We start from the raw sequence: 24,920 nt of genomic DNA on the forward strand, positions 1-24,920 counted from the left end.
GTGAGACAATAAATTTCTGTTATTTGAGCCACTCAATTTGTGGTACTTTGCTATAGAAGCCCTGGTAAACTAACATATTTCTTAGTAGTTTATGTAGGTTTTTTTTTTTTTTCTTGCAACAGAGTCTCACTCAGTCACCCTATGTAGAGTGCCGTGGCATCATAGCTCCCAGCAACCTTAAACTCTTGGGCTCAAGTGATCCTCTTGCCTCAGCCTCCCGAGTAGCTGGGACTGCAAGTGCCCGCCACAATGCCCAGTTATTTTTAGAGATGAGGTCTGGCGCTTGCTCAGGCTGGTCTCCAACCTGTGAACTCAGGCAATCCACCCACCTCAGCCTCCCAGAGTGCTAGGATTATAGGTCTGAGCCACTGTGCCTGGCTAGGGGTCTCTTTAAAAGATTGAGGACAGGCTGGGTGTGGCGGCTCCCACCTGTAATCCTAGCACTATGGGAGGCTGAGACAGGTAAATTGCCTGAGCTCACGGGTTTGAGACCAGCCTGAGCCAGATGAGACTGCATCTCTAAAAAAGAGATGGGTGCTGTGGTGGGCACAAGGCAAAAAAAAAAATCACTTGAACCCAAGAGTTTGAGGTTGCCGTGAGCTATGACACCATGGCACTCTACTGAGGGTAACCAAGTGAGACTCTGTCTCAAAAATAAAATAAAATAAAATAAAAAGAAAACAAATAAAAGATTGAGGACAGGTCAGGTATAGTGGCTCACACCTGTAATCCCAGCACTCTGGGAGGCCAAGGTGGTTGGATTGCTTGAGCGCAGGAGTGTGAGATCAGCCTGAGCAAGAAGTAAGAGACCCCATCTCTACTATAAATAGAAAAACCGTGGCAAAAGGATCACTTGAGCCCAAGAGTTTGAGGTTGCTGCCACAGCCCTCTACCCAGGGTTACAGAGTGAAACTCTGCCTCAAAAAAAATGAGGATGACTGAACTTCCTGGACCTTGACAGAGCAGGGCCGACGTTTTCATGGACACCAGCATCAGCAGAACTGAAACCTGCACCTAATAGCTTCTCCATAAGGAAAGACACCAACTGGGAAGGACCTCCTTGTTGGCCAAGATAGTTTTCCTTTTCTAGTAAAATAGCTCCGTGTGCCGGGGCTACTCACCCGAGCTTCTTGACGATCTTCTCTTCCTCGTGCAGGTATTTTTGTCTCTCTTGCTCCACCAGGACGCGCTGGCGCTGCACGGGGTCCTCCAGTCTCTTCATGGTTTCCATCACCTTGCCACTGATTTCCAGCTCAGCCTTCTTCATCATCGCCCTCAGCAGCTCCTGGTTCTGCAGCTGTTGAGCACAAGAAATCAACCTCTATGAGCTCTGCCTGCGTGACATCTTGGGGACCCAATGCCTTGCCGTTTTCAGAAGCAGCTTTGGGACACCACCCTGCAGCTGGTCCTGTATTTATTTATTTCAGTGAGAAAGGGAAGGGAGATAGATGATGTTGCTCCTTCCACCAATCTGAGTTTTAGCAGCTGGCTGACAACCAGACTTCCGAGTCTGTATCTGCAAAATGATAGGACTATTTCTGTGCTCTGCTCTGGTGGCTTCTTGGACAAAAGGCATAAACTCTCATTGACATATTTTTCTAGCAGCAGCCAAACTTTGGAGCCAAGAAGAGTTTGGAAGAACCCCATGGCTCTCCCTAGATCACTGTGAGACTCTGGGTATGTCGTTACTTACTATCTTCCAGAGATGCACCTTCCTTGGCAGGGCTATTGTGAGGGCTACAAGAAATACTGCTTGCTATAGCATAGGTACTCAACAAGTGGTGATTTGGCTATAAAATATACCAGAGTATAAGTTAAAAGAGAACCTGCATCCCTCTTATCTATTGGGTTCCATGTACCAGATACCATGAAATCACAGACTCTTAAGCAATAGTGTTTGATGATAATGGTGGAAATGATAGTAATTCTAGATGAGCCCAAGGCTCATCTTTTAAATGGAAGCCCACGAGTTCCATACGGTTTCTAGAATATTCTTGCTTCTCCCTCCAGAGAGGGCAGGATGTGGGAGCTCGCATCAGGCTTCACAAGAATTGAGTGAAATGCTTGAGTCCTTGGGGCAGGATGATTTCCTAACAGCATATCTATCAAGTGAATTCGCTCAATCAGCCTCAATAACAGTGATTACATTATGCCTATTATGTTATCCCTCAAGTCCCCCTGAAACGCCAATTAGCAAATTTCAATTGTTTCCTTTGTTTTCTGGTTGCGTGGAATGGTTTACAACCACCATATATTATCCCGTGAGCACGACGATGTGATGTCTGGGCCGACTGTCCGTTATCTGTGCAAATTGAGGGGAAATGTGATCTAACTGTGTCACCGCCTGCTTGAAATCACATCATGCTGTCCATTTTCTCTGAATAAAAAAAAAACATGGCGACGGGGGCCACAAGCAAAGCCACCATTAGGTTCCAACGTCATCACTGCGCGATGATCAACTGGCCTCCAGGGAGAGACAGGCTGGGTTCAATTTCTAGTTTTAACCACCTTGTAGCTGTGTGACCGTGGGCAAGCTATTAATCTCTGTATCCCCCCATTGAAAAAAAGACAAAATAGAGTCTCAGTGAGACAATAAAATAAAGTGGTTACATAGTGTCTGGCACCAGGCTAGCCCTGCCGATATAGCAGCTATTGTTATCAGGGAGCATGAACCTGGGGAAGGCCTGTGGTTTTGTCTGGGAAGCAACCAATAAAAATGTGCCACTCCTGGGTTTCTGTCTCTCTGACTCATGATCGTGCCTTCATACCACCTTTGCTAATGTCTTTTTATTGTGCTCATCAAAACCGCAGCCAGTCAGTCAATATTTTGCTAACAGGCCCCATTTTCAGAGACGGTATACAGAGGATGACTTCCTCATATGCTCTCTGCAGCTCCAACCTGTCCACCAGGTGCTGGGTAGTCTGGCTCCTTGCCATGTGGTTAGTCACCTCTCTCTGCATGTACCCAGCACTCTCTGCTCAGCCACAAGCATCCTTTCAGTTCTGACTCACCAGGTTTCCTTCGGTCACAGGGCCTTTGCACCTGCCATTCCCTCCTCCTGGAATGCTTGTCCCTCCAACTGGCTAATTTCTGCTCTCCACAAAATGATGCCATGCCTGGCATGCAGCAGAAACTTAATAAATACCCGTGGAATGAACGAACCGCATTAAGCAATGACATCGATAACATTAGGCAACAATGGAGAATCCAAAAATCCTTTTCTATCTGCAGTGTCCCATGGACTCAGATATGCCCTGGGCTCTGCTCTGATGCCCTTTCCTTGCCCTGATGGAAGGGACTGTGGTAGGTTTACATGTCAGCATGGTACATATAGGTCAGATAAATATGTCAAATAAATACACATAGCAGTGCTACCTGCTATCAAAACAGTATGCTCAAATTCAATGCCATGTATCAAATTGCACAGAGCTACACCCTTTGAAGGGAAAGGGGAATGGGTGATGACTGGCATGTAAGTGAAGATGAGTAACAAAATGGGTCTCGAAGTTATGATTGCCTGCATCCTACCTGTGAAAGATTCTGATTTAATTAGTCTGAGGTGCAGTCTAAGCACTGGGGATTTTATTTTACTTTTTAAATTTTATTTCATTTTATTTTACTATAATTTTTTTTTTTACAGTTTTTGGCCAGGGCTGGGTTTGAACCCAACACCTCTGGTATATGGGGCTGGTGCCCTACTCCTTGAGCCACAGGTGCTGCCTATTTCATTTTATTTTTGACACAGAGTCTCACTTTGTTGCCCTTGGTAGAGTGCCATGGTGTCATAGCTCACAATAACCTCAAACTCTTGGGCTTATGTGATTCTCTTGCCTCCGCCTCCCAAGTAGCTGGGACTACAGCCCACAACACCCGGCTATTTTTTTGTTGTAGTTGTCATTGTTGTTTTAGCAGGCCCTGGCTGGGTTTGAACTTGCCAGCCTCGGTGTATATGGCTAGTGCCCTAGCCACTGAACTACAGGTGCCAAGCCATGTGTTTTTACTTTTTTTTTTTCTTTTTTCAGAGACAGAGTCTCACTTTATCACCCTTGGTAGAGTGCCGTGTCGTCACAGCTCACAGCAACCTCCAGCTCTTGGGCTTAGGTGATTCTCTTGCCTCAGCCTCCCAAGTAGCTGACTACAATGCCTGGCTATTTTTTTGTTGCAGTTTGGCCAGGGCCGGGTTTGAACCTGCCACCCTCAGTATATGAGACTGGTGCCCTACTCACTGAGCCACAGGTGCCACCCTGTTTTTATTCTTGATGTTGAATTTTGTCACATGCTTTTTCTGCATTTATGAAAACAATTTGTCACCTTGTTCTGTTAATAAGGTCAAATACCTTGATTATTTTTGTATTAAAACGATCTTGAATTCTTGGGATAAAACCCTGGGATAATGTATTATTCTTTTTACACACTGCAAGATTCAATTAGTAACATTTTGCTAAGAATTTATGACATTTATTTTCATGAGGGATATTGGTTTGTGGCTTTTTTTTCTTATTATATCTTTGCCTGGTTTTACTCTTTGGGTATGCTGGTTTCATAAAATGAGTTGGGAATTATCCTCTATTTTCTAAAGGAGTTTTTTCCTTTCAATACTTTAAAGATATCTTTCTACTGTCTTCTGACTTGCCTTTTGTTTCTGATAAAAAGTCAGTGTTAATTCTTATTTTTGTTTCCTTGTATATGATATGTCAAGCCCTTCCTCACACCGATGCTTTTAAGAATTTTCTATTTATCCCAGTTTCTCTCTCTCTCTCTTTTTTTTTAGCAATTTGATTACAATGTGCTTCGCTGCAATTTCATTTGAATTTACCATTCTAGGAGTTTACTGAGGCTTTTTGGTCCATAGGTTACCGCTTTCATCAAATTTGGAAAAATTTTAGCCTTTATGTATGAATATTTTTCTCTTCTCACTTGACCACTTAATATTCTTTCATAAGTCACTAAACTTTAGTCCATTTTTTTTAGTCTTTTGTCTCTGTACTTCAGTTTGGACAGTATCTACTACTAGGTTTTCACGTTGACTGACATTTTGTTAAGTCAGAGTCTTGAGACAGAATCTCACTATGTTACCCTCAATAGAGAGCTGTGGTATCATAGCAACCTCCAACTCTTGGGCTTAAGTGATCCTCTTGCCTCAGCCTCCCAAGTAGCTGGGACTAGAGGTGCCCGTCACAACACCCGGCTGTCATTTATTTCTTTATTTTGCAGTTGTCATTGTTGTTTAGCTGGCCCAGGCTGGGTTAGAACCTGACAGCAGAGTGTATGTTTGCCGGCACCCTATCCACTGAGCTACAGGCGCTGCCCACTTGGACATTTTTTGTATCTTCCATTTCTTGCCTTATTATGTTCATGTTTTCCTTTAAATCCTCAAGAATAACTAGACCAGCTGCTCTGAAGCTGACCAGCTGACTTCATTATCCTTGTCATGTTTGGTTGGTTTCTATTGACTGATTTTTCTTAAGGTAGTAGGTCATATTTTTCATCAACATGTCATGTTGAGTGATTTTTCCTTTCTTTCTTTCTCTTTTCTTTCTTCTTCTTCTTCTTCTTTTTTTTTTTTTTAAAGAGAGAAAGTCTTGCTCTATTGCCCAGGCTGGTCTTCAACTCCCAGCCTCTTCCCATCTCTGTCTCTGGGATTACAGGCATGAATCACTGCACTTGGCCACATATCTAGTAATTTTTGCTTGGATGTTGGGCATGGAGTTTTGATTATGTTGTTTTTTAGATTTTGGACTGCTCTACAAGTTGATTGCTTATGAATCAACTTTGTCCTTTGGAGGCTTATTTTTAAGCTTTCATGGTGAATCTAGGGTAGTCTTTCCCCTATGGCTAGTTTAAGTTCTAAGACCAAGACACAGTCCTTCTCTGATCTCTACTAAATGTCCAGGTGCTCAATAAGGCCTCTTACTCTTGTTTGTCAAAACATGAACATATCTCAGATATGTGTGAGCTCTGGAATATTTAGCTTACAGCCCCCTCTAGGTCTTTGTCTGCTTAGTGTTCATTCATAGTACACAAGCTTGGCTTATTAGTCAATAACAGACTCACACATTTATATAGTTCTTTCTCTGCAGAGCTTGCTTGTATTTGGAACTCTAGTCCATAAATTATACCTGTTTCAGTTCTCCAAACTTTGATCTTATCCCCTCAACTCAATAAGACTGTCAATGCCATGCTTGGGTCATCCTTTCCTGTATTAAGATCTAAAAAGAATCCTGGGGAGAAAGGTAGGTCAATTGTATGTTTGTTTCCTTCTCCTAAGGATCACAGTCCCTGTATTGCCTGTTGTTCAATTTCTGAAAATAGTAGTTTTCTACATCTATTTTTCAGTTCTCTACTTGTCAACAGCAGGAAGGCAAGTGGAGTTGAGTTATTCGCTAATAACTGGAAACATAATTTGTTGAAAATGCCTTGACATTTTTATAAGCACACTTTGATAGGAATAATGTCATTGGCCATTAAAATTTTAACTGGACTAAATGAGTTATCCATATCACTTCAAGAAGAAACTAGAAAACTGCTAAACCTAATTTCACCCACCTGTAAATGGCCTGTATCTCACATACTCAATCTTGATTTCTTAGGTAAAAACCTAAGACTATGGGTCTTGCTGACAGTGGATAATATAATTGGACTGATTTTGCTGTGTAGCAGTGACACCAGGCAGCAGTTATGCCAAAAATCTAGAAGTTCCATGATGATAATCCGATAATGACTCCTGACCACAAGTCAACGTTATCAGGGTGCTATTTATCCATATTAGACAGCCTCTTGTTTGAAGATCCAAGTATACAGCTTGGTACCTTGTATGGTAGCCTAATCATTAATCGCCACACTAGTTCCATTTATTATTTCTGCCTAGCAGAGGAAAAACAGTCTTCTGCACATGGGCCAGCTTCCAGGGTGCTTTTCTCAGGGATCCGTGACTATAATTTTGGATGTCACAAGATAAATGAGACTGGCACATTTCCATGAGGCACTATCTTATGAAAAGACACATTAAGCTAACTGTGCTGGATTTTATAATTTCAAATACAAGGGCTCTACGTTTTATTTTGATATTTTATCTCCTCTCTCTCTTCTGTGAAGAGACAATAAATTCTGAAGAGTCCTAAAAAAAAAAAAGTAACATTAATTTCAGAACAACACATTTTTTTTTTTTTTTTAATTTATCAGGAAGCAGAACAAGGAGATAGGTCCAAGAAAAAAATTGTGAGGATTAGAGAAGTAGGACGTATCCATTTTCTCTTTACACCAAGTCAGGACTCCAGAGAACCTGTATCATTTCTTCCAGAAGCTTCTCTCTCCTCTCAGCCCTCAAAGAGGGGCAGAAACACAGTTACTTCTATAGATAGGAGATTATTTTGGTGAAGTCCAGGTATTGTGACATTTTGGGAAAAAGATGTCACTCATTATGTAAAATAAGTGGGCTTTTCTCTAAATCCCATCAGGAAAGGTAATGGACAAAGATAATGATCTTTTGAGAGTATATTTGTTAGGTACCAAACTTTTTTTTTTTTTTTTTTTGAGATAGAGCCTCAAGCTGTCCCCCTGGGTAGAGTGCCATGGCATCACAGCTCACAGCAACCTCCAACTCCTGGGCTCAAGCGAGTCTCCTGACTTAGCCTCCCAAGTAGCTGGGACCAGAGGCACCCACCACAACACCTGGCTATTTTTTGGCTACAGCCGTCATTGTTGTTTGGTGGGCCTGCGCTGGATTCGAACCCACCACCTTAGGTGTATGTGGCTGGCGCCTTAGCCACTTGAGCCACAGGCACTGAGCCAGGTACCAAACTTTGACAAGACCCTTTTCTACTGCCAGCTAATCACAGACCTAATTGTTATTTGGGAATGGGAACTTACTCTATAAAAATTCCATATAGCTCTTCAACTAATTGCAGCTAAGCAGAGGACACATCAGATTAGCCAGTAGGAATGAGATGAATTATTTGAAGTCAGAGCATTAAGTCACTGGGTATATCTGTTGTACTTTACAGTATTTATCTTCGATTGTTTCTGCTTCACCCCTTCTGAAAGCTGACTGATCTCTGCATTTCCAGGAGGGTTCTCAATGGACTAAGCATTCATAATACCCAAGAGCAGCAGTTCTTACCATGGAACATTCTAGAATGACCACTCCATCTCCATTTGGCCTATAAAAATGAAGTCAGACTCTGGCAGTGATGCCTAGGTATTGGTGTCCTTAAGGGTCTCAGGTAATTCTGATGAGTAGCCAGGATTGAGAACCATTCTTGGACTGATAATTCACATTACAATGGAGCATAGGGAATAACATAAACAAGGTTTTAAGGATTTTCTTGATCTTCTGCTTTAGGGCTCCTCTTGTTTCCCTTGACATTACTTTCGCCCTGTTGACATCTACCCACTCCACTGCGTCTGCATCAAATTTCTATTCATGAGAATAATCCATCAATTCTGAAAATGAAATGTTCAAATAGGACATGCTATACAGTCTAGGATTTCCCAATGATTTAATTATCAAATTACTAGAGCTGGCTGCCAAGCACAAACGATTTCACTCAGTTTCACTATTTTATAACATAATTCAAAGAACATTTGAATTTCTAATTCAATTTTGGTTCTTTTGAGACTACTTGAGAAGAGAGTTTCATATATCTCTAATGATAGCTCCATTCCTGGGCTTCTAATCACTCTGGGGTTGCACTTCACTTTTGATGTACAATAATACATGTGCTGAAGGAGAATTGGTGCTGAAATAGCTTAATTATCCTAAATTGTTTTTATCTTAAGTAGACTTCCCTGATTAAAAAGGAAGAGGTTTGAGCGGGAAGAGAGCTGAATGGGACCCAGAGAATTCAAAGACAGAGGTGAAAACAAAGGCAGGAAGCGGGGTAGGAAACAATGGGTTTTCCCAGTGTGCCTGCTTTTTAGAACCACACAGACTCCTAAGCTCAAAAGCACATTTGTTCATTGTTTTTCACTCCCAGAAAACCAGAAAAGTTGAACAGTTCTGGAACAAAAAGGGAACTTGTGTGGTTAAGATAGCATTCCTAGACCTTGACCAAAGAACTTCTTTGTTTAAGAAAGCTACTCATCTGCACTGAACCACTGCAGGTCAAGGTTTTTGCAAGGAGAGACCAGTTGTGGGAAATCGCTCCAAGCCAGTCAGAGGATCAGAGGATCAGACGATGCCAGCCACCAACAGGGTGATGCTGGAGCCACAAACTTCAAATAGTGTGATACTTAGCCACAAAAGTGTGATATTTATGCTAAAGCAATTCTACCTCGTTCACCAAACTAACAAATGTTTACTTTTAAGAGCAGTTAGGTACTGCCAGATACAGGATACATTTATTTTTCTCGTAAGGATCTAATGAGGACAGCACAATTTCCAAATGGCCAGCAGATGGCGCAAAGAGGCAGGACCAGATTGAGAGAGGGGCTTAACCTGCAGCAACCCCAGAACCAAGGCAGACTGTTTTTACTTCTGTTCATGTGGTGAATTATGTTTATGATTGTGGGTTTGAATTCTGAATTATTGATTTTTGTGTGTTGAACCAGCCTTGCATCCCTGGGATGAACCCACCTGGTCATGATGTATTTTTTATATACATATATAAAATATATATATATATATATAAAATATATATATATATTTGCTAAATTCTGCTTGCTAGGATTTTATTGACTATTTTTGCGTCAATACTCATTAGTGATATTTTGGTCTGTAGTTTTATTTTTTTGTTGAAGCCTCTTCTGGTTTTGGTATCAGGGTGATGTTTGCCTTGTAGAAGGAATTGGAGAGGGTTCCTGCCTTCTCAGTATTTTATTTTACAGAATAGGATCTATAATATAGGTACAAGTTCTTTGAAGTTTTGGTAAAATTTTGCTGTGAAACCATTTGATACAGGACTTTTTTTTATTGGAAGCTTTTTTACTGGTGTTACAATTTTGATGCTTGATATTAATAGGTCTGTTCAAGAGTTCTATTTCTTTTTATTTGAGAGGAGGGAGGAGATTGTGTGATTCCAGGAATTGGTCTATTTCCTCTGTATTTTCAAATTTCTGGGCATAGAGTTTTTTGTAGTATTCAGTGATCATCTTTGTATCACTGTAATACCTATTGTTATTTCCCCTTTTGTTTCTGATTGAGCTCTTTCGAGATCTAATTTTCTGTTCTAGTTAATCTGGCCAAAGGTTTATCAATTTTATTTATCTCTTCAAAGAACTAACTTTTTGTACTAAATGTAGACCTTCCATTTGATCCTGTAATCCCATAACTAGTTATCTACCCAAAAGAAAAAATGTCCCTTTTACTGTAAGGACATTTGCACTCAAATATTTATAACAGCTCAGTTCACAATTGCAAAGATATGGAAACAACACAAGTGCCCATCAACCCATGAATGAATTAACAAATTATGGTGTATGCATACTACGGAATACATAAAAAGACGGAAACTTTGCATCTTTTATATTTACTTGGAAGGACTTGGAGAATGTTCTCTAAGTAAAGTCTCATAAAAATGGAAAAACAAGCATCTTATGTACTAAATTTTTAGAGTCTCAAGCTGTCACCCTGGGTAGAGTGCTGTTGTGTCACAGCTCACAGCAACCTCCAACTCATGGGCTTAAGTGATTCTCTTATCTCAGCCTCCCAAGTAGCTGGGACTACAGGCTCCTGCCACAACACCCAGCTATGTTTTGGTTGTAGTTGTCATTCTTATTTGGTAGGCCCCAGCTGGATTTGAACCCGCCAACTTTGGTGTATGTAGCTGGCACTCTAACTGCTGAGCTACAGGTGCCGAGCCTTATGTACTAAATATTAAATGAAATCAGTAGAGTAACAACTATAGGCTCACATGAGAGAAACACACAAATTCAAGAAGGGGAAAGGGTTACCATCAAGTTAATAGCTGGCTGAAACTGAGTGGTGACTATCCTTTAAAGGGGCCAATTTCCCATCATCCTTTGCTTCATATGCTGCTATTGCCCAGACACTGAAGACATGTGACTTTGTCCCCTCTGCACACAATCCCAGCCCAACCTATGCTCTGCATTTCATCACAAACCATCTTTAAAACTGGAAAGCAATGAAAAGCTAGTGCAAAGCATGGAGACCTTCACGGATGATGTGGTTCAGAAGAGGATTTCAATGAATTTGCATTTGATGTTCAAATTATCTGGCACATTGCCTCAGAGACAGCAGCCTTGGGAGAGTTGAGCTCCCCAACTCACACTGGGCAGCAGCGTGATCTATTCTATCAACTCTCTCTCTCTACTTTTTTCTTTTTGAGGCAGAGTCTCACTATGTTGCCTTTGGTAGAGTGCCATGGCATCACAGCACACTCTAACTCTTGGTCTTAAGCAATTCTCTTGACTCAGCCTCCCAAGTAGCTGGGACTACAGGTGCCCACCATAACACCTGGCTATTTTTTGTTGTAGTTGTCATTGTTGTTTACCTAGCCCAGGCCAGGTTTAAACCCACCAGCTTCAGTGTGTGTGGCTGGCACTGTAACCACTGTGCTATGGGCACCGAGCCTCCCTCTCTCTGTTTATATTTTTTTAATTTTTAGAGGCAGGGGCTCACTCTGCCACCCTGGCTGGAGAACAGTGGTATGATCATAGCTCGTGCAGCCTTGAACTCCTGGGCTGAAGTGATCCTCTTCATTCAGCCTTCCCAGTCATTAGGACTACACATGCATGCTAGCATGCCCAGCTAATTTTTCTTATTTTCTTAGAGAGGGGGTCTTGCTAAGCTGTCCAGGCTGGTCTCAAACCTCAGGACTCGAACCTCCTATCTCAGCCCCCCAAGCTGCTAGAATTTCAGACATGAGTCACTGTAGCTGGCTCTCTATTAACTTGCAAGACCCATGATGGGACCTTGAGGCAGGTCTCTCAAACTATCTAGCCCTCTGTTCTCTGGCAGGCAGTGGGCAAGGGGAAATTGTTTTTTTAGCCTTCATTAAATGGTGAAAAAATGTTGGGCTCATGCCACCAGCACAGTGGAGGGAAGTAGAACTGTGACTTCATATAGAGATGCATAGCCCTGCCTTCCTCTTACCCAGCACCAGGAGATGGCATATTCTGACTTGGCAGATTTATGGGGTTTCTTGACCAAGATTCATGACCTGAAGGGTCACTGTCCCTCCTCTTTGGTCCCTTCATAGTCCATACAGTCCATATGGAATAGGGCAAGGAAAAGATGGATCATACTCTTCAAAATAAAATGCAGATGTGTTTCTTAACAAATCATCTGTAGTGGGGTGGCTTTTTTCCCTTATGATTTCATCTTCTATTCTAAACTCATCATTCTAAATACATCATAGTTCCTTGCAAAAAAAAAAAAAAAAAAAAAAGGAAAGGCTTGGGCAACTGTCTGCCTTGGGCTCAGTGTGGAGGAGGAAGGCGCCTCCACGCTGCCAGCAGGCAGCCTTCACTGGCTATGGGTACGGTCCAGGGGGGCTCCCTTCCTTTTGGCTCTTTTCCAAAAGCAGATGCTGAATAGTTTCTTCCTGGCTAAAACCATGTGCAGCTTAAAGACGTTGTCACAGATTGACTGTAGTCACAACAGGTGCCTGTGGGCCAGGCTTGTGTGCGTGAGAGAGGAAAGCAGGCAGTTACAGTTCTACTCTCCTGGTCTTCAGTTAGCCCTGGGAAGAGGACGCTACAAGGAGCCCAGGGAAGGTGCAGGGTGTGAGAGGAAGTGAACGAGAGGAGGAGGAACATGACCCAGGGCGGCTGAGTCAGAGGGTGCTGAGCCTGGGGGACGTGGCCGTACCTGGAGCTGCCGCATCTGCTGCAGTTGGACCCTGAGCTCGGCCACACTGCGCCGCATGTCCAGCAGGCTCGCGTGGATGGCAGAGGCGCCCGCAGGCGGGGGCTGGCTGGGCGGTGCTGCAGCCTCCAGGGCACCCAGGGGCTTCCCACCAGACACGTGGGGTGATCCTAGGAGAGGGGAGCAACAGAGTTCATAAGACACTGGAAAGGAAAGCCCAAGCTATAGCCTGACCCACACAGCTTACTGCTCTAAAAACGCTCATTTCAGCTGCACCCGGTGGCTCACACCTGTAATCTTAGCACTCTGGGAGGCTGAGGAGGGTGGATTCCCTGAGCTCTGGAGTTTGAGACCAGCCTGAGCAAGAGTGAGACCCAGTCTCTACTAAAAAGAGAAAAACTAGCTGGGCATTTTGCTGGGACCTCCCTACTTGGGAGGCTGAGGCAGGAAGATCACTGGAGCCCAGGAGTTTGAGGTTGCTGTGAGCTATGATGTCACAGCACTCTACCCATGGTGACAGAGTGAGACTCTGTCTCAAAAACAAAAACAAACAAACAAAAAAAAACTGGCAGCACCTGTAGCTCAGTGAGGGCCAGCCCCATATACTGAGGGTGGCAGGTTTGAATGTGGCCCTGGCCAAACTGCAACAACAAAAAGAATAGCTAGGTGTTGTGGTGGATGCCTGTAGTCCCAGGTACTCGGGAGGCTGAGGCAAGAGAATTGACTAAGCCCAAGAGCTGGAGGTTGCTGTGAGCTGTGATGCCATGGCACTCTACCGAGGGTGATGAAATGAGACTCTAGCTCTAAAAAAAATAAAAATTAAAAAAAAAAAGGAAACAAATAAATTTATTTCTTTCATTAAGAAAAACCAGTTTAGGGTGGTGCCTGTGGCTCAAGGAGTAGGGTGCCGGCCCCATACACCAGAAGGTGGTGGGTTCAAACCCAGCCCTGGCCAAAAACTGCAAAAAAAAAAAAAAAAAAAAAAAAGAGAGAGAGAAACCAGTTTAAATCATGCAATGTTACAGTATGCAGTCAGCAAACCTCTTGAAACTCTAGAAGTTTAGTGCCACAGGAAAGCAGAATGATAGCATGATGCCATGTGAAGGAAGATCTTCCCATGTATCCATCTGCTCCTCGATTTTTTTGAGATAGGGTCTTGTTCTTTTGCCCCAGTTAGAGTGTAGTAGCATCATCATAGCTCACAGCAACCTCAAATTCCAGGGCTCATGCAACCTTGATGCCTCCCCCACTGAGTAGCTGAGAGTACAGGCATCAATCATCACACTTGGGTAATTTTTTTTCTACTTTTAGTAGAGATGGGGTCTCACTTTTGCTCAGGATGGTCTTGAATTCTGGCCTCAAGTGATCCTCCTGCCTTGGCCTCCCAGAGTGCTAGGAGTACAGGCATGAGCCACCCAACCTGGTCCTATCTATCTTTTTTTATTTTTATTTTTTTAAATTTTATTTATTTATTTTTAAATAAAACATTCACAGCAGGCCAAGTGCTAGCAAAGTAGCAGATAGAAGACCTAGTGGGAAGTTTTTTGTATGGTCACGTCCACTATCTATCTTTAAACACACAGGTTTACATAGAAAAAAGTTTAGAAGTCTAGATAACAAATCATTAACATTATTTCTAGCTCAATTCCAATATGAGTTGAACTTTTTTATTGGCTTTGTTGGGGTAATTTAAAACCTGTATGGTGAATATAAATTTCATAATAGAAAACAATAATTTTAAAATTTGAGACCTTTCATCATCTCCAATGACAGCTGCATGTTAGAATTAACTACTACCTTCCAATGTCGGCTATTCTGAGATGGGATCACAATCAATTACCAGCTCTCCTTTTATAATCGGTCAAACTGCTTTATCATCGCTCCCTGTACAGAGACATAGGTGTGTATGTATGTGTGTGCAGACATGCACACACACACTGCACATACAATGTGTAATATCATTTGTACAGCAAATGATACCACCAAGGTATTTCTCTAACAAAGAGGATACTGTGCTGGCTAAGCCCCCTTCTGTTTGGTAAGAACCATCGTGCCAAGTCCTCAGTCAAAGGAACACACACATTCTTTCCTCATCCCTGTTTCTCCTTACCCATTCCCCTGAAGGCACTAGTGCACCTTACCAATCTTTTATTATTTTTTTCTTTTTCAGTCAGGGTCTTGCTCTGTCACCCAGGTTGGAGTGAATGCAGTGGAGTGAATGCATCATAGCTCACTGTAGCCTAGAGCTCCTAAGATCCAAGTGATTCTCCTGCCTCGGTCCCAGTAGCTGGGACTACGGATGTGCACCACCACGTCTGGGCTAATTTTTCTATTTTTTTGTAGAGATGGAGTCTTGCTCAGGTTGGTTTTGAACTCCTGGCCTCAGGAAATTCTCCTGCTTTAGCCTCCTACACACTGGGATTACAAGTGTGAGCCACTGCACCTAGTCACCAATATTTTACTCCACTGGAGGAGAGGCTAAGTCTCCACACCATCTGTGACAGTTAAATGCTTGATTAACTGGTTTAAAAATATCTTTTGCAACCAAACTTCTATATGGAATCTACACTCATTTGTTAAACATCTTCATCTATAACCACTTAGTGCATTATATCTGGTTTCTAGCTCCATCATTCACGGGAATGGCTCTTCATAATGGAACCGGTGATCTCCTAGTTGTCAACCTCATAGACACTCTCCAGGGCTGACAAGACTTGGCTTCAGGGTGATGCCACACTTTGTCACTTCTTTCCTTTTTAGTCACTCTGAAAGTTTCCTCTCTTTGTCATCTTCCCTCTGTGCTGTTCCATCTTAGCCCATCTCTTTTCTAATTCCTTCCTCTGTCAACTTTTTACATTCTGGAGTCCTGGGTCTCTTGTCATTGGACCTTATTTGTAGGGAGATCACTTTTGCTACCACCGCCCACCAAGGGCTCCCACATCCTCATCTGCAGCATACAATTATCCTTAGATCTGCATACTGATAATGTCATGCCATTACTGGACTTTTCCATAAGCAGGTCAAGTTCATTATTTCCACTCACGTATCCCAAACTTCTGTCTCTGTGGGCCTAATGCTAGCCAGTAGCAATACTATCCAGAAACCTGGGAGTCATTCTCAATATCTACTTTCTAGGGTGTGACCTCAAGTAAGTAACTTAACCTTTCTCTCAGGTTCCCTGTCTGTAAAATTGATGTAAGGGTTATTGTGTGGGCTGACAGGACACATGTAAGCTGCTTAGCCTAGTGTCCGGCACAGAGAAAGTCCTCACCGCAGTTAGCTATGATTATTATTTCTCTGAGCAGAGTGGGAAGAAGACCCCCTAATTGCTCTCCCCCCCGCCACTGAGAGTCGCTACAGAAGTTGGGGGGCGGCTGTGCCTGGCTGAGATCCATAAGCCAGTGCCCTGAATTTTAGGTCCAGTATGGAGCTACATCTGGTGGTTGGGGACCCCAACTGGCAAATGAGTTCCCCTTTAAATTAGATTGACAAGACCTGGGATCAACCCACCACACCCACACACGGAGGGGGTCACATTCTGTTCCCTGCATGCCCAGCCTAGAAAGAACGTTCAACCTATAGCTTGGCCTCAGACCTCATTCCTTTCTATGCACTTCACCCTCCCCAGGCGATTAATTTTGGTCAGTTTTCCCACAATACGAATCTTATTAAATGCACAGTTGATGTGGATCTAATGTATCTTGTTGGGATAAGAAGAACATGGGTCTGGGGGCTGACCGGACTGGCTGTTACTCTTACTCGCTGTGTGTGGCCTTAGAGGAGTAACTTAACTTCCCTGAGCTTCCATTTCCTTCCATGTAAAACATAAATAGTAACATCTTCCCTTGTAGGGTTATGTGCATTAAAGGACCTAATGTCCAGCATAAAACCCCTGGTATGCTTTTGAGACGGGAGGTTCCTTTTGTTTCCTTATTACACAGTAAACTCCCTATGCCTAAAGAACCAGGAAGTCTGGGTTTCCCTTTTTTGTTTATTCTTGGCCAATTCTTGACTTCTCTGTAATTCCATCTACTTCTTTTAAAGGAGAGGGCTGATACTTCTTGTCTTGTAGCTTACTTCCTAGGATTCTGGAAGAATCACTCTATTTTGTGCACTGTACAAGGCTGCTATGGCAACTAAGCCCCTGTGGACAGTGTCTAGCCCTGATACATCAGAATGAGAAAGTCTGAACTTGGCAGAGACGGGGGAGGGAGCGATTCCACGTGAGCATTGCTGGGGGCATCACAGATCGGCTCAGCCTTTCGGAAGCAGCGTGTTGCCAGTGCTACCAACCTGTTTGTCCCTTTGGGCTCATTGGTTCCCCTTTGGGATATATGGTGGGGGAAGTTACACTCTCTCCTTACCTAGGCTCCCAAAAGAAATTTACAAGATTTCCCAAAACAAAGAAATGAAACAACTCACACGGTATATATAATGTTTAAAGGGACTGGGGGTGGACTGCTTGAGCTCAGGAGTTTGAGATCAGCTTGAGCAAGAGTCAGACCTGGTCTCTACTAAAAATAGAAACACTAGCCAGGTGTTGTGGCAGGTGCCTGTAGTCCCAGCAACTTGGGAGGCTGAGGCAAGAGAATCACTTGAGCCCAAGAGTTTGAAGTTATTGTGGGCTATGATGAGGTCACGGCACCCTATCAAGGGTGATAGAGTGAGACTCTGTCTCAAAAAATAAATAAATATGTGGCAGGTGCCTGTAGTCCCAGCTACTCAGGAGGCTGAGACAAGAGAATCTCTTGAGCCCAAGAGTTGGAGGTTGCTGTGAGCTGTTGATGCCATTGCACTCTACTGAGGGTGAGAAAGTGAGACTCTGTTTCAAAAATAAACAAATAAAAATAAGGAGACTGGGGTATCTTTTTTTTTTTTGAGACAGCCTCAAGCGGTCGCCCTGGGCAGAGTGCTGGGGCATCACAGCTCACAACAATCTCAAACTCTTGGGTTTAAATGATTCTCTTGCCTCAGTCTCTGAAGTAGCTGGGACTATAGGCGCCTGCCATAACACCTGGCTATTTTTTGGTTGTAGTTGTCATTGTTGTTTGGCAGGCCTGGGCTGGATTCGAACATACCAGGTCTGGTGTATGTGGCTGGCGCCCTAGCCGCTGAGCTTTGGGCACCGAGCCGAGACTGGGGTATCTTAACATAAAAGCGTACAGTAGATGGTCAGGTGTGTGGACTATATGGGTGGGTGTCACATGCTTACAGACACATGCTCAGTTTCCTCTTCTGGGACACTGGAATAAAAATGACCCTTGAAGCCACAGTCAGGAGTTGATGAATGAATGCATAAAAAGCATTCAGCACAGAGCCTGGCACATTAAAAACACCACAAGCCTCCTATCCTTATCATTATTATTTCACAAAAGGAGAATACAAGAGCACACGCACATATCGATTAGAACAATGGTATGAGATGCTAATCCCGTTTCCAGAACGGATTCCAGGGGGATGGGAGATTTTAGTATTTAGTAGGTTCCTCCCCCTGCTTAAGTTCATAATAACATTAAAAAAAAAATGAATGGATAAATGTGTTTGAAACGAACTGGCAATTGCTCTGAAGACAAGTTTAGCAATTTCCATGAAATAATTCTTTGGCTTCGGCCAAGGCCACTGATTGATTTCTAAGCAAAACAACAATTCCTGCCAAAGCTGTCTCCTTGGCTTTGTAGCTAAACTGTGCTCAGCCGGTGCAGCACCAGCACCACCAGAGGCCTGACCTAAGTCCCCAGCTCTATTCCCTCCGCCATGCTGCACAAAACTAGCACATGTGGCTTCCCTAAATTTGGGGTTTTACCCAACTTGCCATATGCTTCCTGTGTAATTTAGTATCTGAACATGTCCCTGCTAACAGTTTCTATTTCTAAACTGATGGGCGGGGAGACTGTATCTTCTTGAAGGCGGGGAGACTGTATCTTCTTGAAGGAGCTTCTCCTGAGGCTGCGGGATGAGACATTTTATCATGCAGAGCTGGGTGCTAGTGACACCACTGCTGGTGGACTGGGTCCTCTTTGGGGGCAGGAAGGCTGGCATTTAAACAGCAGGGCCCTGGTCCAAGTACACCTTCACATCCTGTCTGGACACCTGGTCGTTCCCTCCTGGCCCTCGTTCCTTCTCATCCATTCCCATATTGCAGCTGGACTGATGTCCTTCCCCAGCGGACAGCCTTCTAGCAGCGTCACTGTGTACTTAGAATAGTATGTACATTCCTTTGACCTGGATGGCTCTTGTCCCCTCAAAGTCCTGTTCATCCACAGACCCCAGGGACATGCCCCCAGGGCTAGTTAAACATTTATTCTCATTCTTAATACTCAGTCCTCTTGAAATTGTCTCATTGTCCATCTTCCCCTCCCGGACTCTGAGTTGTAGGCAGGCAGCCCTGTGTCTCCATGAGGCCCACTATCTGGCCATCGAAATGAATAAATGGATGAGTAAGTGAATGAATGAAGGAAGACTGAGGAAAGAAGACACTGCTTTGGACCCCGAATCAATGGCAGAATCTGGAATTTCAGCATTAGCAAAAAAGATGTGGTCCCACATAAGAGAAAGACTCATTTCAATTCAATTTGAAGGAGGGGTATCAAGGAAGGGGAAGGGGGAGGGGAGGGGGGGTGTTCTCACTAAATGGGCATGGGGTTGGGGTGTTTGGCAACCTTTTTTTTGAGACAGAGCCTCACTTGATTACCCTTGGTAGAGTGCCATCATGTCTTAGTTCACAGCAACCTCAAACTCTTAGGTTCAAGTGATTCTCCTGCCTCCCATGTAGCTGGGACTACAGGCACCTGCCACAGCACTTGGCTGTCTTTCAGAGACAGGTTCTCGCTCTTGCTCAGGTTGGTCTCAAACTCACGAGCTCAGGCAATCCACCCGCCTCAGCCTCCCAAGTGCTAGGATTATAGGAATGAGTCACCATTCCTGGCCATGGCTCACTTTTTATGCATGGGACATAACCACAAGAGGGACTCTATCTGACAGAATCAAATATTTTGACCTGGTTCTTTGTACCCTCACATTAACCTGAAATAAATTTACTTTTTTTTTTTAAAAAAAAAGGTACCTGCAGGGCTCTGGGGGCTCCCAAGTTCGCTTACTTACCTGTACTGTCTGTGTGATTCCTGGCTGTGGTTTTCATCAATTTCTCACTGAATAAAAGAAAAAAAGAGTCAGCCATTCAGTTCCCAAATGTCTTTTGTTTTCTGTTTCCTGTTCATTCACTATTTGAAGCAATTAGCAGTGATGGGATTAAGCGATGAAGATATTTTAGCATCAGCACCACGATTGGCTGGGATGGAAAAGGCTTCTCAGGCGCACACCTGACACCAGGGGGTGGAGGGCAGCCGGCACACTGGTGACTGTCAGATGATGGCAACATGACACAGAGGATGGTGGTTGCAGGCAGAGTGCAGTGAGTGGTCCATGAAGCCACATGCACTGGGAAGCCCATTCACCCTTCTTGGGCCAAAGTGTGACCTTCGACCAAGAATTATCAGAAGGAAAAAAAAAAACAATACAAAACAAAAACAAAAACAACAACCCCAAATACCCCCAAACAAAACCACCCATGATTCACAGAGATGTAAATATTTTCAGCCTTGAAATGATTACAAGGAAACGGATTTGAATGAATGAATTATCTTAATGATTAAAGAGAAACAGATCGAATTATGCTTTCATGGTTTTCTTCTTCTTTTTGTTTGTTTGTTCTTTTTACCTAGATGCATCTTTGCTATAACTTGTAATAGGCCCTTTAAAAAGTGCAGACTGAACCAGGCCAGTTAAACTGGCAATCTGTTTCTCCATGGCTTGCATCCTCTCTCTGTAAAACAAGAGAATTGTTCGTTAAGGCTCTATTGACTCTCAGACTGGTTTCGAGACCTGAAGAATTATAAAAGGTCCTACCTAGAAGGCTGCCCAAGTTCACCCAGCCTGGCTCAGGAACATGAAGAGCCTGCCGATCCCCAGTTGAGGTCAAGATGTGATGATCAGAGTTTAGGATCAAACCAGGGACCTTCTTGTATAAACCAGCAGAGGTCTCCCTGGAAACTGAAAAACATCTCCCTCGGAAATACCTCTGCGTGTTACTTGTCTGGGAACCTTTCAGCTCTGCTTTTCTTCTTTCACCTTGCACGAAGGGCTTCTTTCTAGCACCACCTGCGTCCTAGGCCAGCTACCCAGCCTTATGCATTTCTAAGCTGCGCTCCTCAGCTAGGAGGCTGCTGGGTGGTTCTCGTGTAAATGCTGGAGATGTTTGTTGTACTAACATTTATCTTCTTGCTTAAGGGCAACAGAAACACATGTCTCTTCTTAAGATTGTGGAAAAATATGATTGAAATCAGTGTATGATTTGGGGGAAGATGATTCTCAGTCTAATGTCACTGGAACTTTAGCCTGGAGGCCTTTACGGGATCAGGCAGGGAAATGAATCTCCCTAACAACTTGGTCATCTCAAGAGTTCATGAAAAATTCCTTCAATGATTTACTCTGTGCAAATACTGAATCTTTCTCCTTAGGGCTTTCAGATGTGAGTTTGAAAGAGGCTCACATTTCTGGACCTCAGACCATGCACATGTCATAGTTCCATCACCATTACTTTCAATACAGTATAAAAACAACAACACGAGAGGAATAGCACAGGTCACCTCATATAAATTCAATCACAGGTACTTGGGAATTTAAAACAAAGAAGATGGGGGGAGCAGCTGTGTGTGTGTGTGATCATTCTGTTTTGTTTTGGTTGAGACAGGTTCTTACTCTATCACCCCGACTGGAATACAGTGGTGTCATGCTATCATAGCTCACTGCCAACCTCAGATTCCTGGGCTCAAGTGATCCTCCTGCCTCAGACTCCAGAGTAACGGGGCCTACAGATTTGCACCACCAACCCCAGTGAAAAATAGAAAATTTTTCTATTTTTTGTAGAAACAGGGTCTCACTATGGTGTGGAGACTTAGCCTCTCCTCCAATGGAATAAACGGAGCTCAATCTAGTCTCAAAAATCCTGGGCTCAAGCGGTCTTCCCACCTAGGCCTCCCAAAGTGCTGAAATTTCTGGCATAAGAAATCTGATGGAACAGTTTAAATAGTGATGGCATGTCACTTGCCACTGTCCCCAGGAGCAGGTGTCCCGGTATGAGTCTGATACAAGAGAAGGGACTTCACTCCTCGCTATGGGTCTCTGTCCCATGGACCTCTGATGTGAGCAGTGGGGAGTCCTATGCTACAAACAACACATTCCTACACTGTGGCTCTGAAATACAAGCCAACTACTTCATCTGGTTCTCAACAGAAATAATACTGGTGGTCGGCTGTTTTTCTAGAAAAGACCAACGAGGCAAGTTAGGCTTATTGAGAGATGTACATCTTGTATCCTGAGCTTTAAGGCAATCAAGAGCATTTTCAAGGGTAATTTGGTCCACACGCAGCATTGTGCTTCTGAGTTTTGGCCTTTGCAATATAAACCTTATACTGTATGAAATGCTGAGCTTAGTTTTGCAATAGTAAACTTCTGATGTCAGGATTCTGCGAAATTTCTTTAGTTTAAAACTGATGGCTCTGTCACTACATTGAGTTTCCTAGAGTACAGTCTGGATAGTTAATAATCTTAAACCCACCAAAAGGGGAAATAAAAACCCACCAAACAATTTAAGTATCAACAGTCTGATCTTTCTGTTCTAATAGAATAGCAAGAAGAAATCTCAAATGGTGAGCCTGAAAAGGTCTCTTCCTAGAGAACCAACTCTGCAAATGTTTCCAGCTTATCAGTCAGTGCTAAACTTTTGAGCTGCAGACCTTTTCATTCATACCTATGGACCTCTTTGCCATAAAACAAAACCGTTCACGTTCCAAAGAGAAAAATGTGTAAGAAATTCAAACAAGGAAGGCAGGTTAGTAAATACTCTTGGAAATCCCTAGTTGATTGACCCAAGTCACAGTGGTGTTTCAGAACCCATGGGGCTGGTGACTGATCATGCTGCCTGCCACACGGAAGACACAGACTCACACAAACTCTCGAAATGTGAATGACTTCTGTGGGGACATGCTTGGTACCAGGTGAAAGTTGTCCAGTGGCCACATCATCTCACAGGGTCTCTGTTCATGGCAGCGCTAGAAGTCAAACGAATGCCCCTCAGGGTGGATCTGCATTCAGAGCCACCTTCAGTTGTACTAGTTCACTGCTCTTATTCAATCCTAGGCAAATGCAAAGGATATTTCTTTAAGGAAAAAGTGGCATGACATTTTTAGGGTGTAGCCAGCTTTGGTTAGGAAGCAGCTTAAAGCGGGTGGATAAGATACAAAGGATCAGTGACAATCTAAATACATGAAGATGATAGTGTGACAATGTTAAGAAATGCAAGAAATAGGCTCGGTGCCCGTAGCACAGTGGTTATGGCACCAGCCACATGCACCAAGGCTGGCGGGTTTGAGCCTAGTCCGGGTCAGCTAAACAATGACAACTGCAGTAAGAAAATAGCTGGGCATTATGGCGGGTGCCTGTAGTCTCAGCTACTTGGGAGGCTGAGGCAAGAGAATCGCTTAAGCTCAAGAGTTTGAGGTTGCTGTGAGCTGTGACGCCACAGCACTCTACAGAGGGTGACATAATGAAACTCTGTCTCAAAAAAGACAAAAATAAATGCATGAGATAGGTAGGTCTTATTTATGTAGAGTCTAAATGAGACTCTGTTGAGAGGGAAATGGCAGAAGAGAGTCCTGGGATTCCAACACACCCCCAGGCACAATGCTGATCAGGGTGAAAGCAGTGTTCTTTCTGATCCCTGGTCTACCGGTTTTATTACTTTGTCCATTGAAGAAGAGTAGCATCATTAAAAATGGAAACAAAGCACCTAAATCATTGCAGATAAAAGACATCGATCTTCAACTGATTCATCATTGTGGTTAGAATTGTAGAATGTTACAGTACAGTGGCCAGACAGAGTGAGTCAGGCTTGTCATCTCAGCATTTTGGGAGGTTGAGGCACAAAGATTGCTTGAGGCCAAGAGTTCCGGACCAGCCTGAGCAACACAGTGAGACCCCATCTAAACAAAAAATTAAAAAATTTGCTAGACACAGTGGGGCACACCTGTTCCCAGCTACATGGGAGGCTCAGGCATGGACTGCTTGAGTTCAGGACTTTGAGGATGCTGTGAGCTACGATTATGCCACTGCACTCTAGCTTGGGTGATAGAGCAAGACCCTGTCTCTAAAAATAACTAAAAAAAAGAAAAAGAACGTTACAGGCCAGGCCAGCCACAATAGATATTAACATATATATATTTAGCATTTTCCCCTGGCTCAGTGGGTACGTGGCTTTTCCCAGATAATAGTTTTAGGATAGAAAGAAAGATACCCCTGCAAATAGCATCTCATTTTCCTTCTTATTCAGGGCAGATATTGATAAAGCTGCAGAATTGCCTGGGATGGGAGTTTGGATTTTTCTGGGGGGGAGGTACCTATGCGCTTGGCTTTCTTTTTTGTCTCTGTGAGAAAGAGAATGAATGTCCCCTGGGTGGTATCTTGTAGGACATGCGACCAAGAGACACCGGAAAAAGACAGTGATGCATCAGAGAAACTGAGTCAGGCAGTTGCTCATGGGACATCCTCCCTGGATAGTTCAGACACTTGAGCGAGAGAGGAGAGGGGGAACAAGACCAGAGTATACACATCTCTGGCTACAGACGCGTGCTCCGCCATCTTGGCCAAATCCCCTTTATAAAAATACAATTCTTTTGACACATGGTAACGAGAAAACTTTTTCCCTCCTCTTTAATCATCAAAGTGTTTCTGGTTTCAGGATTCATTTTCAGGAGATTATCTGATTTATAAATTCATAAATAAGATTGTCTTTCCATTTCATGGTTGGTAATCTGGAAACAATTTTATGGTTTAACTAAATTACAGCAATGGGAAACTCAGGCAACCCTCTCCCATGATGAAATGTTATAGAGGGCGTTTTAATGTGAAAGGGAAAAAACGGGAAATGCAGTGGAAGAAAAGACATTCACGCAACCCCGTCATTTTATTGCGAGCCCAATTTTGTATGCTGATCATTAGACTATTGAAGATGCTGAGGCTAATTCTCGCCAGTATCTCTTGGTTTAAGGTATTACGGGACTGGTATAATTACTGCTGAAAAGATGATTTAAAAACCAT

General features: G+C 43.4%; 1 protein-coding gene across 10 annotated transcripts in view; it reads right to left on the minus strand.

Moving 5' to 3' along the window:
• KIAA1217 (KIAA1217 ortholog) overlaps positions 1-24,920 on the minus strand; it is a 328,697-nt gene that overhangs the window by 32,541 nt on the left and 271,236 nt on the right. For 6 of the 10 annotated variants that reach the window (XR_002772475.1, XM_023511441.1, XM_023511440.1 and 3 more), the window contains 4 exons: positions 20,485-20,589; positions 19,869-19,915; positions 12,771-12,937; positions 1,122-1,297 (listed from right to left, as the gene is read on the minus strand). Coding sequence is in view for 9 of the 10 variants with exons in the window: in XM_023511441.1 (XP_023367209.1) it covers positions 1,122-1,297; positions 12,771-12,937; positions 19,869-19,915; positions 20,485-20,589 (495 nt within the window). In the remaining variant the exon portion in view is untranslated. The remainder of the gene's footprint in view (positions 1-1,121; positions 1,298-12,770; positions 12,938-19,868; positions 19,916-20,484; positions 20,590-24,920) is intronic. The other 4 variants (XM_023511443.1, XM_023511446.1, XM_012803319.2 and 1 more) reach the window with 1 other exon arrangement.

Source organism: Otolemur garnettii, unplaced genomic scaffold (assembly GCF_000181295.1).
Source record: "Otolemur garnettii isolate 467f Iridium unplaced genomic scaffold, OtoGar3 scaffold00019, whole genome shotgun sequence".
Lineage (NCBI taxonomy): Eukaryota > Metazoa > Chordata > Mammalia > Primates > Galagidae > Otolemur > Otolemur garnettii.